Genomic DNA, 15391 nt, shown 5'->3' with positions numbered 1-15391 from the left:
CTCTCTGCATAACTTCGAGGGCCAGACCTTGTCTGGTGACAGTGCATCACTCGGGAAAAAGAGATTTATTGCTAATCTGTTATTTAAATAATTTATGGATACGTTGAATAGTGAATAACACGGGTCAGAGGACTCATTTTGTGTACGTTTCCTGAATGCGTTACATAATCCTGCTGTTTGTAGCAACAGTTGGTATGAAGTATCTGGAAAACATGACGGTGCAACGGCCTCTCAGAAAAGCCCCGTGTGCGACTGCCTGCCCTGGGCACCAAACCACGTGGGAACGCAAGCGGCGGCTGTCGCATGCTCTGCAGGCCCCCCAGCAAGGCCTGACCAGCCCGTGCTTCGTGCGTGGAGGTTTGTCCGCTCCGGACCTGGCTGGATGGATGCTTCTAGTCTGGCGCCTCCTCTCCACTCGTGGTGAAAGCACCAGCACACACTTACCGGGACCAAGGAGAGAAATAGGCTCAGCAAGTACATTTGCTGATGGCCTGCTCCTTGGACTAGCTGATGTAGGATTCTGTTCCTGTTCTGGGCTGTTTCTGAGACCAGAATTAGCTCTTGTGTCTCTGCGTGGTCCTGCAGGGGTGGACACATCTCAGCAGGCCGTTGTTCCCCCTAATGATAGCTGTGGAATCTGGAAGTTTCAGGCTGCCTCAGCAAGAGACACCTGGAAAAGTTAAGGCAGACCAATGGGAAATAGACAGGTATGCATAAATGAAGGGCTATTAAACTCCTCTTCAATGAGAAAATGTACATTGAAGTGGCCTTGGTTTGCTATAGATTAATTAACCTTGGAATTTATCAGGTTTAATTAAGCTATAGTGAGTTAAAGCCACCTTACTCTTGATGGAGAACATTCGCAAGGGAGCTTAATTCCCTTTCAACCTTACACATGTCAACTTCAGACTTCCTATGGGCCTTAACTTTCCTCAGTGTTGCTTGGTAAGGTTTTGGAAACTGAAAACTGAAGACTTCTCTTATCTCTTGGAATCCTGACTCCATTTCTTAGGAGGAGCTGGACAGAAGGGGCTTTAGATAAGAGTGTGTAATGCACATGTAGAAAATGTGCACTAAGCAAGGATTGAAGACAAACTCTGCAGGGGGGAGTCAAGTCTAGATTTGAAAAGCAAATAAAGACTAAGAAATGGAACATTAAAACTTAAGGAACGTAAGAATGATGTGATGCTACTAAAACCCTTGTGGTGAGTTTGTGAAGCTCCTGCTTCAGGGTTGCAGTGCTGTTTGACAAAGAAGACTCAGAATTTTTACAAGGCTTGGACAAGGTCCACATTCCAGTTTGTCTATAGAAAAGCATTGTTATGTATCACCCTGACTGCAAGTTACCTTGCTAAATATATATATTTTGTTGTCCTTTTTCAGTAACTGCCCTTCGTTTCTGGCTGCTGCCTTGGCTAGAGCAACTTCAGATGAAGTCCTTCAGAGTGATCTTTCAGCACACTACTTACCAAAGCATGTGGACAGTGCCGATGGGATCATACGTAAGTACATCTGTGCATGATAATGTACAGTTCTATGTGGTGTGGATCTTTCATTTATACAGGGTACCAGACTGTCTTGCAGATAAGTCATAGGTTTTAAAGTCATCAGTGTCTTTAGTGATCCATCTAGTCTGACCACTTGATTGGTACTAGATTTTCCCTAAATTAGCTCCTGCTACCGGCTAGCTGAATGAGATTGGACTAGCTTCACTTGTAAAGTAATACCCTGTTGTGATATAAAAAGATTAACGGAGAATTCACCACCTCTCCTGATAGCACTAGTGGCTGGTTTCTTAGTCAGAGGTTTCTCATTTTTGAATATTAACCTGTCTAATTTCAACTTCTACCATTAAATTTTCTCTCTGTATTTATCTGTTCCTTTTTCTGGCTGTACTTGAGTCTTTTATTAATTTTTGCTCCGTAAGACCAGGTATAAGTCAATCCTTTATTTTAAGTGCATCTCCATAAGCTGTAGAACTCTATCTAGTAGCCCTGAATTTCTTTATAAGCACTTGTGACTATGTGCTCCTGCTGCTCGCTTGCAAGCATGAGTTGTTCTCCTTCATTCTTAGAGGAAAGTCAAAGATATGTAGGAGGAGAGAAATTAATTCTGAATTATTTGTCAGTATAGTTTTTACTATGGCGTTTAATTAATTTATTTTTTTATAGTTTCAGCGCAGGGTAGTATAAAAATGTTTCATCCTTAAGAGGAAAATTTCTTTTTCTCCATTTATCTTTGTTAGCTGTCAAGATTTTTGCAGCATCCAGTTCAAGGCCAAGTACCTTCCATGCATTAAAACGTTTCAGAATTCTGCTGACTAAACAAACAGCCTTGAAAAAATTTCTGGGATGCTTATTACAATAAAAAACAGCGTTCCTCACATGTATTGAAAGGAATTCTGTTGTTCCATCTGGAAAATATTGTCACCAAGACGTTTTCTCCATTCCCTTCATTCCTGATTAAAACAAACAAAAAAAAAGATTCTGGGGTTAAGTAGGAGATACAAATCTGGCTACTTGAAGAGGAAGATTCTGGCGTATTTCTCAGAGGCCTTTGCAAACCTGAGGGGAAAAAAAAATGCTATGGGTTCCCTTTTGTAGGCACTGCTGCCTCCTCCTGCTGAGCAGGTAAATGGAATAGATTTGTCATTGTTCTGGCTGAGCAGCCTTCATTAATTTCAAATTGAGATCTCTGAGACTTGCATAAATATTTGACAGTCTCCAAGGAAATGTTGACTAAGCCTCCACACTGAATATCTAAAGAGTTCAACAAAAAGAAAAAAAAAAAGGAAAAAAACCTCACACCTACAGAAATTTCCATTTAAATATATTTAAATCTGTAATACACAGATGCAAACAGAGATTGGTATGTGTACAGGCTGTAGCAGGCACTAAAAGTATGAGACTTCAGACATAGTACGTTGGGGTGAATTGTCATAATGAAGGTACTTGAAGATAAAATATACCCCTACAGACTCAGTGTAAGGCATTACAATATGAAAATAAAGGGGTAGAGGAAGACAGAGAACATCTTCTGGACCGCGGTGAAGCAGCGATTTCATATGAATACTGCAATTTCACAGAAATGATAATTTTCAAAACAGAGCATTAGCTTAAATAGTACAAGGTTTGGCTAATAAAAACATAACAAAATTAGGGGTATTCATGCAGGACTGCAGGAGATTTAATAGCAAAAGATTAGTAACGCCATTCTCTCTAGCTTTCTTAGTAGGAGTCATCTGAGAAACCCAGGCTAGATACTTAGAGAGCTGGAATTGATGAGTGCCCCTAACTGATATTATAGAGGGGACTTTAATGCTTTGAAAGAAAACAAAGGGAGCTGCAGCAGGTGATGGAAATAGGATTTCTACATCTTGAATTTTTCTGCTCAGGGTTCACTATTCATCCTAATGATGTCTTGACTTCTGCAGAATGTGAAACCGAGCTGAATTCAGCTGTATACCTTTGATGTCCAATTCTGTGTTAGTTATTCTTACAAGCCCAGAAAGATTTTTACTCTGTACAACACAAGAAGACATTTACCTGATTTGCCTCAAGTTTGAATTTGCTAGAAGAAAAAAAAAATAAAAATCCAGATTTCCTTAGTGGCACATCTCATTCTGAGTAGAGCAAAGTGAGAAATCATTGCATACTTAGGACTGGTAAAAGAAACTACTGTTGTGCTGCTGGAAGGGAGCTAGAAGCCTCATGAAAGAAGACTGCTAATCTTAAGAGAAAGAGAACTGTTCTGAGCCCACAAATGCAGGAGTGTAAAAATATGGGCCTGAAATATTCAGGGTAACCATGTGTCTTTGGGTACCAGGAATAGAACCTAAGAGTCATAGGCCATGGCTGGTTCTTCCCTTTCAGTTGAACTGGAGAGGAGCAAGGGAGCTTCAATGAGAACTGAATGACATTTGATTTCCTTTGAGAGTTTGGGTTAAGAGATAAGAACATTTGGTTTTCTTGATTTGTGGAGGAAGATGTTCTCCTGGAACTTTGGCTCTGTTAAGGAACCACCAAAGGAGTCCGTGGGTAGTAGGACTGTGTTACAAGGTGGAGGTATCAAAAATACCCAGCAGACTTCACAAAGCAAATTGCAAAGTCCCATTACCCAGCCTGTTAGGAGATGGGGTTACTGTTACAAAGACAGGAGGAGGTCATTGGCTAGTCAGAAACCAGAGTTCTTAGATTAAGGAAAACTTTGGTTAGTGACATGTCTACTCTACAAACCTGAGTTCTGATCCCTGCTGTCACACTGCCCAAATTTTCAGGAGAGGTCTTAAAACTTAAGTACTAAGAAACTGAATCTGATTACTGCCATTCTCTTTACTCTGATTTTCCACTAAAAATCATCATAATGCCTGAGTTGGGTTTCCCACTAGCTGTGATAGAATTAAGCACTACTTCCAACACTGGGGACTGTGGAGCAGCAGGAGGGAAATGAAATTCTCCATGACACAACCACAATGACAGCTGAGTCAGCCCTGGCTCAGCGCTGCAGCATTAACGAGTGATGAGTAATTTACAGCTGTGAGGGGGTGGTTTGACTGTTGTGGGCCTTTCTCCTGTTTTAACCTCAGGAGCAATTATTGATGATGCTGACAGTACGCATACTCCCTGCTGGGGAAGGGTATTTAGTGTTTCAGCACAGCAAATGGGCTTACTCCGTGCCTCCCTCAGAGTGATGCTCTGAATTATAACAGCTATGTGACACCGAAATGTATGCCCTTTCCCTTCGTATATGCCCGCTAGAAAAAAAAAATAAGAAGAGCAAGTCTATGGGGTTTCCTTCTGGAAAATTCAAATTGGACATTTCAGGCTGTATGTGTTCCCTCTTTAAATACGTTATACAGCAAAGAGATTTCTGGTGACACTGGTGAGAGCAGGATAGGTGTTGTGGAAGAACTGGTACTCATTCCTATGGTGGCATTGGGATGACACAATTGTGTGATTTCCAGAAGCCAGGACTCCTTTCGATTACATGTATAGCTTACTTCCAGCTTAATGGCTGCTCTTGCAGATCAAGCTTGAACCAGCTCATCATCAGCAGAACTGGGAATATACATGCTCCTAGGGATCTTGGCTTCCTGATCATTATAGCCCACATCTTGTGAAGACCTAGTACTGAAATCAGCAAATGCTGCTTTGTAGGTCTTTTTTTCTTCACAGAGTTTCTGTGAACTGAGGGATGTTGTAGCCCTCCCCTCTACTCTTGCGTTTGAGTTATTCCTCTGTGAGAAGTGATTGACACGTAGGAATTGTTGTTTAGCTTTGAAAATCTCTGGCTTTGGTGAATGACCAAGATAAAGGAGATTTTGGCATGTTCAGCTCTGGTGCTCACTTCCTGTTTCCCTTCCCTGAACTTCAGAATGACTGACAGTGCCTGAGTTTTCACATTTTAAAATGACTATTTTTCAAGAGTGACAGTTCAGCGTTTTCTTAAATTTAAGACCTTTATAGTTTTTTCACTTGCTCGTGCAGATTTCTTTGACACACTGCCTATTTGGGAATCTCACGATAATCTTACGCAACTAAGAAGGTACCTGAATTTGTACACTGCTGAAACATCTCAAAATGATGCTATTATTTTCTGCAGTTTATTTACCGTATTGCCTCAGTTCTGCAGTAAGGTGTTGTTGTGAATAGGTGGTTTGGTCTGAAACAATACATCACTGTAATGGGTTGTGTTTTTCGTGTGTGATGCTATATGCCTTGAAGAATTCCCTATCAGAGCTCTGTGGCACAGCTACACCACCCTGTGCAGAGCTACCCAGGGGATCAAATGCTGCGGGAAACATACTTGCTTTTCATTTTTCCTGATGCTGCAAATGAGTTCCCCAAAGGCATGGAGCAATGTTTAGACTAAAAAGACAAACAATGAGCTTTGCATTGATGAATGCTGATTATGGTGAGTTTGGCTTCCTCTTTTTATGTATCAGCAGCCAGAATTTCCCTGCTGACATCCATCTCAACTGCTTGGCTAAAATGGTTTTGTTTCATCTTTGTAATGTATGCAAAAGAAAAAATCTCACTTAATAACACTCTTAGCCTTTTATTTGTGGTGTTTGCTTACCCCAGAGATTGAGACAGTGAAGCTAGCCCGCTTAGTTTTTAGCAAACTCCATGAGATCTGCAGCAACTGGGTGAAAGACTTTCCACTCCAGCCAAAGCCCCACCGCTACTACGAGACATCCATCCATGCCATCAAGAATATGCGCAGGAAAATGGAAGACAAGCACGTCTGCATTCCAGACTTCAACATGCTCTTCAACCTTGAGGTAAAATGAGATTCTCTGGAAGGTAAATGCGTATGCTGAATACAGTTTCCATTGCTGGGGGGAACTAGACAGTCTTCTACTGTGAAAATGAAAGTCGCACATGTGATGGACCCGAGAAGGATGGAATGTCAGGAGGCAAACCTGCTCCTAAGTTAGTTCAGTTGATTCTGTGATTACAGCAGCCGTATGACATACAGTTTCTGTGTAGTGTATGTAGAATAAAAGAGCAGCTTTTGCAGACTTCTGGTGAAATACCATCTAACTAAACAAGGTTTGTATCTGCCCCATTTTACGTAGCCACTCATGCAGTGGCTGAAGAATTGACCTGCCATATGCAGAAAGCAGCACTATGTTTGTGAGAGGCAGCTGATGCATTATATTACCTGCAGGATTGGGCCTGAGGTGTTTTCCCTTTGGTAGGAAGAAGTCAAAAGCAAGAGCAAAGAAAGAATATTTAAACAAACAAACAAAAAACCCACAAAATTTACAGAACAACAGGGTGCAGTTCACACAAGAATCTAGCAACACGAGTAATTTGGTGGAACTTGGGCCAGACTTCCCTCTGTTAATTTCTTTATTTGGCTACCAGTCAAATGCTCCTGCTTGCTCTTCCTTCAGTTATAAAACTGGACACACAGAAATGGCAAGAAAAAGAAAACGGCAAGAATTTTACCATTGGGATCGGGTTGCTGCATAATTGATTCTTTATTACATTCTGTCACTTTAATAACCATTTTCTGTGCCCTACCCAAATTCTTGCCTTTAAATGATATTAATGCAAACAGAGGCAGATGTTTCCTTTGCCTGTCAATTGTCAGCTTTCTTATTCCAATTTGTGTTGGAGCCCATTACTTAAAAATTACAATGTACAAATATTCTAGTCATTGAGATGGCTGTCAAGGTTGAATTGGCACTGACAGCAGGTTGGTGTGTTATATGTCTGAATAGGCGCAGGAGTTGATGTCTCTGGGTACAGAGCATTGTTTCTCTGCTTGAACAGATAAGGAGAAGCTGAGAAAACTGACTTGAAGATGAGTGATTTTGCTGTACTTGATTTGTGAAAGCAATCACGTTTAATTATCTGATGAGAGAGTACATACGGGTATTTTAAAAATAGGCATCTAAGGTGATATGGATGAGATTTAGAAAGGGGGGGGGGAGAATGAAAGCAGAGGCTAGCTGGCTTCACATTTTAACTGTACAGGCATTTTATCCCTGGTGGATTCCAGTCTTGATGTAGACTTCATGCAAACTGTATTGGATGTTGTTCTCTCTGTGATTTTAGCAGCCACACAAAAACTCCTGCTCTATTTGAAGAGAATGGCACTTTCTATTTGAGTTGTGACTGAACTGTAGCAAATGAGACATAAGGAGCACTGAGAGAGCTACACAGGTGATCCTTGCAGGTAGAATTCATTAGCAATAAAGTGAGAATTTTTCTCCATATTTCCCATTGATGAAAGTGCAGATAGTCTGAGTAGTTTGTTTTTCTGGTGGAGACTGGCTCTAAGTGCAGTTTAATGCTGGTGAATGCCCACAGAGGACATCACAAATCTCAAGTTCAAAAGTTTTAGAGACAATCCAATTAACTGTTTCCATTGCTTTCTCTTCTAGTTGTTTTCTCAATGTGTTTTCATTGACAGGACCAAGAAGAGCAAGCTTATTTTGCAGTGTTTGATGGTCACGGGGGAGTGGATGCTGCCATCTATGCCTCCATCCACCTCCATGTGAACATGGTCCATCAGGAGATGTTTCAGCATGACCCGGCAGAGGCGCTGTGCCGAGCTTTCCGTGTGACCGATGAGCGTTTTGTCCAGAAGGCAGCCAGAGAGGTGATTGAGATACCTGGGAGAGAAGGGCTTGATTCTGAAAGTATTAATTGACAAATTGTGTGTATGAAACAAACAAACAAAAAACAAAAACAGAAGTTGGGTGAATATCATACCACTGAGAGAGACAGAACAAGTTTCCAGCACATCAGGCTATCAGAAGAGGTCTCAGACAGGAACAACCAGAATTTGTATAGATTTGTTAGCCTTCTCAAACACTGCAGGCTCGTCTTGTGCAGCTGTGAGTTGACCTGGAGAGTAGGAGTCCTAGTTTTATCCTCAAACCTCAGTTTCCAGTGCAGTGGGGCACCAAACGAGGCAAGATCTCAGTTTGTGTGCTTGAATGAAAGCTCCTCAACTAAGGAGGATCGGGGAACCAAAAAGGTGGTGCAAAGCACCCCTTAGTCCCAGAACCATATACTGAAGATAAAACGAAAATGATGGAAAAAATGCTGGTATGAGGCATCAGTAAACTGACCGTGGTGTGCTGGACTAACAGAGGTGTGCGGCACACAGCCTGTCCCATTAACGACCTTCCTGCTGCCTTTGTTAGCCGGGTGCACCAGGCGCTGTGCTGAGCACAGCCGGGGGGCAGCACGGAGCTGTCCGTGCCCAGTCCGTACTGGTCCCACTGGTGGCCTTCTTCATGTTCTGTGTAAATGTCACCCTCACGCTTCTCACAACATCCAGTTCATTTAGAAGGATGCTGCTGCTATTCTTATGTTCGCATGCTAACTAGGTTTAGTCCCTGGGGGGGGGCTGTGTATTTTTTTTTTTTCCTCATCTACAACATAAATCTTTCTTAGCTCCAGAAAGCAAGAATAAAATGGATTGCCTCCTAGGCCTCCTAAACCTATGCAAGGGCTGAGTTAAGTGCAGGGAACTTGAGATGCTTACAAATAAACCTCCCTCCAAGATCATTAACATGCGTGCATCTCTATCAGCAGATAGGAAGCAGGCCCGGGAAGTCGGCTAGAACAGCAGCAGATCACTGGCTGAGCCCAGCTTCTGAAACGTGATTCCAATTCAAGGCAAAATCGGTGACCTGCATTGGCATTGGGGGGCTATTGCAGAACAGTCGCAGCAGTAAAGAAAGCGCTGCCCGTTCCTCCTGAGAACAGGCTGCAAGCATCTTAGAAAGCCTGCTTGTTCACATGCTTTGAAATGGTTCTGGTTTGCTTATTTAAAACTGTAGGCTTTTTTTTTTTTTTTTTCTCCAATCCAGAGTTTGCGTTGTGGAACCACCGGGGTGGTGACTTTCATCCGAGGAAATATGTTGCATGTGGCTTGGCTAGGAGACTCCCAGGTTATGCTTGTGAGGAGAGGCCAAGCTGTGGAACTGATGAAACCCCACAAACCAGATCGAGAGGTGAGGATGGCCTGGTTTAAACACCCCCCCTGTGCTTACCATTGAAGCTGACAGGTATCGGCTTCATATGGGATTGCTGGACACTGAGTGTCGCTTTGCCAGCGTCTCTCAGAGGGGCAGAGTATGCCCATTGTTCTGGTTTGGCTGGAAGGTAGCATGAAAGTCTGCAAATCCTTCGTTCTCATCTGGAGGGGCATTCGGAGTGCGATGGCAAGTGCTAAGAGCTCTGTTCGAACAACTCTTGTGTTGCCTTGCTGTTTAGGATGAGAAGAAACGCATTGAGGCCCTTGGTGGCTGTGTGGTCTGGTTTGGAGCCTGGAGGGTGAATGGGAGCCTGTCAGTCTCCAGAGCTATTGGTAAGAATGGGCTTTAATTCCTTTTTCAGCCTTGCTTTTCCTTTTAATTAAACTTTCATTTATAGTGATCAAAATTTGAAATACAGCTGAAGATACAACTGTGAGCAGTGACCTCTGTTTTTGCCTCTACAGTCTGAGAGGCTGTTCCAAGTAATCTCTTTAACGTAGGGATTCCATGCTGTGTTAATAAAAGGGCTTCCAGATGCTGTGGCTGCAAACCCACGGTCTTGTGTCTGTGTGTTGTTTTTCCACAGGGGACGCTGAGCACAAGCCATATATCTGTGGGGATGCAGACTCTGCCTCCACTGTACTAGATGGCTCTGAAGACTACCTCATTTTAGCCTGCGATGGCTTCTATGACACAGTCAATCCCGATGAGGCAGTCAAAGTGGTGGCTGACCATCTAAAGGAGAATAATGGTGACAGCAGCATGGTAGCACATAAATTAGTGGCATCTGCTCGCGATGCCGGTTCCAGCGACAACATTACTGTCATTGTGGTATTTCTCAGGGACATGAATGCAGCAGTCAGCGTTAGTGAGGAGTCGGACTGGACAGAGAACTCTTTTCAAGGTGGGCAAGAAGACAGTGGGGAAGATAAGGAAAACCACGGAGACTGCAAACGACCGTGGCCCCAGCACCAGTGCTCAGCACCTGCAGACCTAGGGTATGATGGACGAGTGGATTCCTTTACTGATAGAACTAGCTTAAGCATAGGGTCCAGCATTAACCCATTTGATGATCAAGGCTATTTAGACCTGACAAAAACAGAAACTAGTACACCTAAGAGTGCCAAATATCTGCCACCAATTCAAGTGTTTAGTCCTGGTATACCAAAGAATGCGAATTTGATGAATGGTTTAACAGAGAACGAATCACCAGAGAGCACCGCATCATCAGTTTGTGGACAGAGCGATCCCAGCGAGTCCAATGCTCCTCTTAGTTTGCGTGCTGCAGGGCAGAGCATCTACAGGGGGAAGGGTTTGTCTCCGATCTTCTTTGGGCTGGAAGATGAACTGTTCAGATCCTTGGGAAAACGAGTTGCGTTCTTTCATTTCCGGTTCTGTAACGGAAAGAGGCGACGAGGAGCCAGGCTCAAACCAAAGTTTCACACGCCCCTCTTGGCTCGTGAGCCTTCCCACAGAGAAGGATTGGGTCTGTCCTTGCCTGTCCGAAGCCGCAGTAACGCCAGGTTGTTGGTAAGACACTCCCCGTGGTGGAGGCTGGCTAGGCATAACGCTTACCCTGAGAGCATGTTTTTGATGCGAAGACAAAGTAATTGTATACCAGATTCGTTCCTTCATCAATGCTGTAAAATGTAACCATCCCCCCTTGTGTTTCCCCTTCAGACTCCCCAAATAGACATTCCCAAAATAAACTGGCATCATCAGGAAGCAAAAAAAAAAGGTGGGCATTTCAGAACTGTACTACGGTCCCCTGCAAAGCTCAAACCACGTGTAAATAGACCTAGGAATTAACAAATGTAGTTGTTTCAATCTCAACAAGGTTTGCTGGTGGTGCCACCCTGAGCAATGCCACAGCCACCCCCACACACGAGTATCCAGCCACATCCACTAGCGAGAGCCGAGCCGCTGGGGCACTGAACAGACACTGGTAGGGAACAGTCCTTGAGCCTGCAGGAAGGGGAACCCGAACCCGCCCAGGAGGTGTCTGGAGCAATACGTCGGGAAGGGTTCTGGTTGAGAACTGCCAAATTTTTTAGAGTGGGGGGGAAGTTTCCATAGAAGTCCAGGTTGTGTGGGTTATTTTGTGTTCTGCTTTCTGTTTATTTCAGGCTAGCATTAAGGTGAATCAGAAAAATAACATCCACTTTTGCAGGTAAAAGACTAAAAGCCATACAAGGTTTTACCAGGTAACTTAGGAATGGACAAACTAAGCTCCTGCCGCTCTGTTCTCAGACTCCGATTGAGGTACAGACTCATAATTTACCTATTTTTTTTTCCTGTAACATAAAATGTGGAATATGAAGAAAACTTTTTTGTAGTTTTTAAAAAATATATTTCCTATGGCTAGAGGTACAGCATAGGGAATTTCGTATCTTTCTGGTGCTTTTAGTGGCATTTTTCTTGTTTGTCAGTTTAGGAAACTGTTCTCAATTAGTTTTAATCAAATATAATTGTGCTTAATGCTTTGAGCCAACCTCTTTCCACCGTAACTTCATCTCAGGTCTTAAAACAAACCCATGTCTGTGGAGACGTTCAGTACGATGCTACTGCCACTCACCCAGTCAAACCAGAGAACTGCTTGCTAGGAGTAATGAGCAATTTGATGAGCTGTTTGGTTTCGGTAATGATTTCTGGACGGCAAAGACATAAGTTAATCTAAAGTTGCAGCATGAAGGACGGTAAGATGCTGCGTCTACAAGGAACATTAGTGCTGCAATTTGGTGATTTCCAGAATGCGTCAGAGCGGGTGCCGGGCTGCCGGCACAATCCGGAGCGAATGCAGATGAGCAGGGGATGTGCCTGGGGTTTAGTGCAGAGGGTAAAATCCGCTGACAATCCAGGGCTCTGCTTTGTTTAAACCCGAATTCAGAAGGAAGAATGAGGAGTGTCAGGTGCCCTTGTTTCAATAAGCAGAGCACTGCTTATGGAACTCGGAAACAAACGGTACCCACCAGCTCTGCCCTAGCACTGAGGCGCTGTTAACCCTTAAGGGAGCATTAAATTAGGACCTAAGTAAGCAGATTGTTCCCATCAGCTCCACTAAATGCACATCCTGTTCCTTTCATTTGTTACACGAAGACATTTGGAGTAGTATGAATAAAGTAAGTCTTCATAAGCATTTATTGTACATCATACCATTTTAGCAGTAACAATTTAATAACAGTGTTAGTATTTAGCTAGAATTTGCAAAGTATTTTAATATTATAAGTAGTCAGGAGATTATTCAACACGATGAGATGGCAAGGTTTGAATTCTGCCAATTTCTGCTTCTTCGATCTTTGATGCACTATTTTAAAAGCAATTTGATGAATAGCAAAAGGCTTTGTGAGTAACCAGGAGTTGGAGTGTGGCTTTAGATTCCTTTGATCTTTTTCAGAGTTTTTTCTTTTTTCTTTTATCTTATGGGATCACTGGCTCTTATCTGTCATCTTATTAAGCCTTAGCTGTTGTCAACATTCTCTTTAGCTGCAGCATATGTTCCAAGTCAGATTTACTAAGGAAATTTGAGAAACAGTAAAATATGCAACTCTGGGGCATCTCTGTGGTGCCTTTGTTTTAAATTATTTGCAGTAATAACGATGCATTGAAGTCCATCTTATAGCGTGCTTCTGAGAGAAAGGTGGTGTAAGTGCAATTGTTTGTATGAGTAATTAGAATGACAAAATGTTACGAATGATAAACTTCTTCCCAGTCTGCAGGAGCAGTTGAAGAGCACTGGACTGCATGTGTGCTGTTTTGGGAAGGATATAGCTTTTTAGGTGTGGATTCATACATGATAATTCTGCTACTCCATACCATTTATCTTGCTAGGAGAAAAACCTACCATCGTAGTTCCAGTGTGGTCAGGTAAAAAACATTGTATAGATAGTAAGTGTTCATTTCTTCACTAAATGCATATTTATAGAGTAGATAGGAACCATTTGTAAGGTAAGTCCTTTAAAGTTCTATAATATTAAAAGTAGTGGTTATTGGTCTGATATATGCTGCTCTTGATTCTACACACTAGACAAAAAAGCAGTGCTTTGTGAAATGCAGTGTTTTCTCTTAATGCCACTGGTGATAGGAAGTAGTTCTCTTCAGTTCAAAATCCTGTGCCCTTACTTGCTGCTTGCTAACGTAAGCAATAATCCCCCTCTAACGGTATCTAAGTGTTCTGTATCTCGTACTTTGAGTGTCTAGCTGGTGACAATGTAAAAATATTAGGCTAATATAAAAGTATCTAATTGTATTTATTAACTGTTGATACTGAGATTGTCTGTGACCTGTGTTTTGTATTTTTATTGTGCATCTTAGTGGTGGTGAAATTTGTATAACGAATCTTTCCAATAAAGAGCTGAAGTATCCCTTTTCGCGTTAACACAACCCGCATCAGTTTCGGTTTACGTGTTAAGCGTGTTTGCAGAACTAGGAGGTAGGTAGTGAAAACATTTTTTTTTTAAATTATGTTGGTTTTGAGAAATGGGCTTCAGGCTCTTTGTCTGAAGCTCCTCAAAACTCACTCGCAAGCTATTCACTGTGAGTACTAGAGGGATTCACTCAATCCCCACTCTGATAGTTTCCTGTGCACACTTTTTAAATGTGCAACTCTGAGGAATGTCTGCGTTGCAGAGAGCAGTATAGCACCAGACCAGGGAGCTGTTAACCCATTTCGATTTGCACTAAAGGTGGGTGGAAATGCATGTATATAACTTTTTTCTTTTACCTAGAAGTGCCATCAATTGTCCTTGCAAGTTAAAACCATTCAGTATTTGATTTAGATTGCATTGTAACACTGAAGGACAATATCAAAGCAGCCTAACTTACGCCACATTTATAGTGGTACATCGTCATAGAAACTCCACTCTGTTTTTGGAACACTGTGTGTCAGTGAGAAATGCATGTCCTATGGGCAGATAAAATGAGGCATAACGAGTTCTGTGTTTATAGACATGACTGCTGTAGTTCAGGTCCACTATCTCCTCACTAAATCCTCCCTACCCTGGCAATGTTCTGCAGGAAAAAAAAATGAGAAAGATTGGTCTAAATTAGGGGCTGTTTTAGCACAATTTATTCACTCAGCACTAGTCACGTAAACAAAGCCATCGAAGGGGATACCGCAGCTTTGTTCATGCCTGTAATCTAGGGCAATCTTTCTTTAATTCATACCCTCTTTGCAACAGGAACAAACCTTTCTACCCTTGTATCGTGCAATAAGTAAGAATGAAGCACTAACACAACCTCTGACTTAAATGTTCATACTTTTTTCCAGTCCCTGATAAGCAGGTGATCGCACTATACTTGCCAGCACTAAAGCTAAAGAAAAACTAAATCCCACCTCTTAGGGTCTAGTACAACTATTGTATGTTGCAATTACATCGTGTTTGTGTTTTGTTTTTTTTTTTCCTTCTCCTGCTCCTTCACTCTTGACGACATCTTGAAACAAGAACAGGGAAAGTTGGCTGAGATCACCCTGAGTACTTCTACGCCCAAATGCGTATTTGTGTAGATAGCCAGGTGTGTTGTCAGTTGCTGCACTGGGTGCTCCTGTTGAGCTATCTGTATTACCTTGTTCACGAAACTAACATGTTCTTTATAAAGTGAATAAAGTAAAGCTAATCATTTAACAGTGTTGGGACTTTCAATTTGCAATCTTGTTCTACGGTTCACATATGAGTTTATAGTTATAACCATGTATTAGTCATCCATATTTTATTTATGCTGTTTATACAGAAAAACTGTTGAAGTTTTACCAATATCTTAAATAAAACAGTAATTTAAACCACAACTCAGCTAGTCTGTTTCATTAAAAGCTAATGAGGACAGCGACTAACATTAAGTGTCTTCAGTGTGGTAAAAGATGACTTCCTTTGTGCAATATGTAACAGAAAC

General features: G+C 42.1%; 1 protein-coding gene across 4 annotated transcripts in view; it reads left to right on the top strand.

The window, feature by feature from the left end:
• Positions 1 to 15287, top strand: part of PPM1E (protein phosphatase, Mg2+/Mn2+ dependent 1E) — a 67538-nt gene extending 52251 nt beyond the window's left edge. For all 4 annotated transcript variants that reach the window (XM_083806295.1, XM_083806296.1, XM_083806297.1 and 1 more), the window contains 6 exons: positions 1384 to 1502; positions 6084 to 6283; positions 7927 to 8115; positions 9338 to 9481; positions 9744 to 9837; positions 10092 to 15287. In XM_083806295.1, the coding sequence (XP_083662421.1) occupies positions 1384 to 1502; positions 6084 to 6283; positions 7927 to 8115; positions 9338 to 9481; positions 9744 to 9837; positions 10092 to 11158 (1813 nt within the window). In that variant the 3' untranslated portion in view covers positions 11159 to 15287. The remainder of the gene's footprint in view (positions 1 to 1383; positions 1503 to 6083; positions 6284 to 7926; positions 8116 to 9337; positions 9482 to 9743; positions 9838 to 10091) is intronic.
• The last annotated feature ends 104 nt before the right edge of the window (positions 15288 to 15391 follow it).

Source organism: Anser anser (assembly GCF_964211835.1).
Source record: "Anser anser genome assembly, chromosome: 20".
In the NCBI taxonomy this organism is placed as follows: Eukaryota; Metazoa; Chordata; class Aves; order Anseriformes; family Anatidae; genus Anser; species Anser anser.
This window is presented reverse-complemented; position numbering and strand designations above follow the sequence as displayed.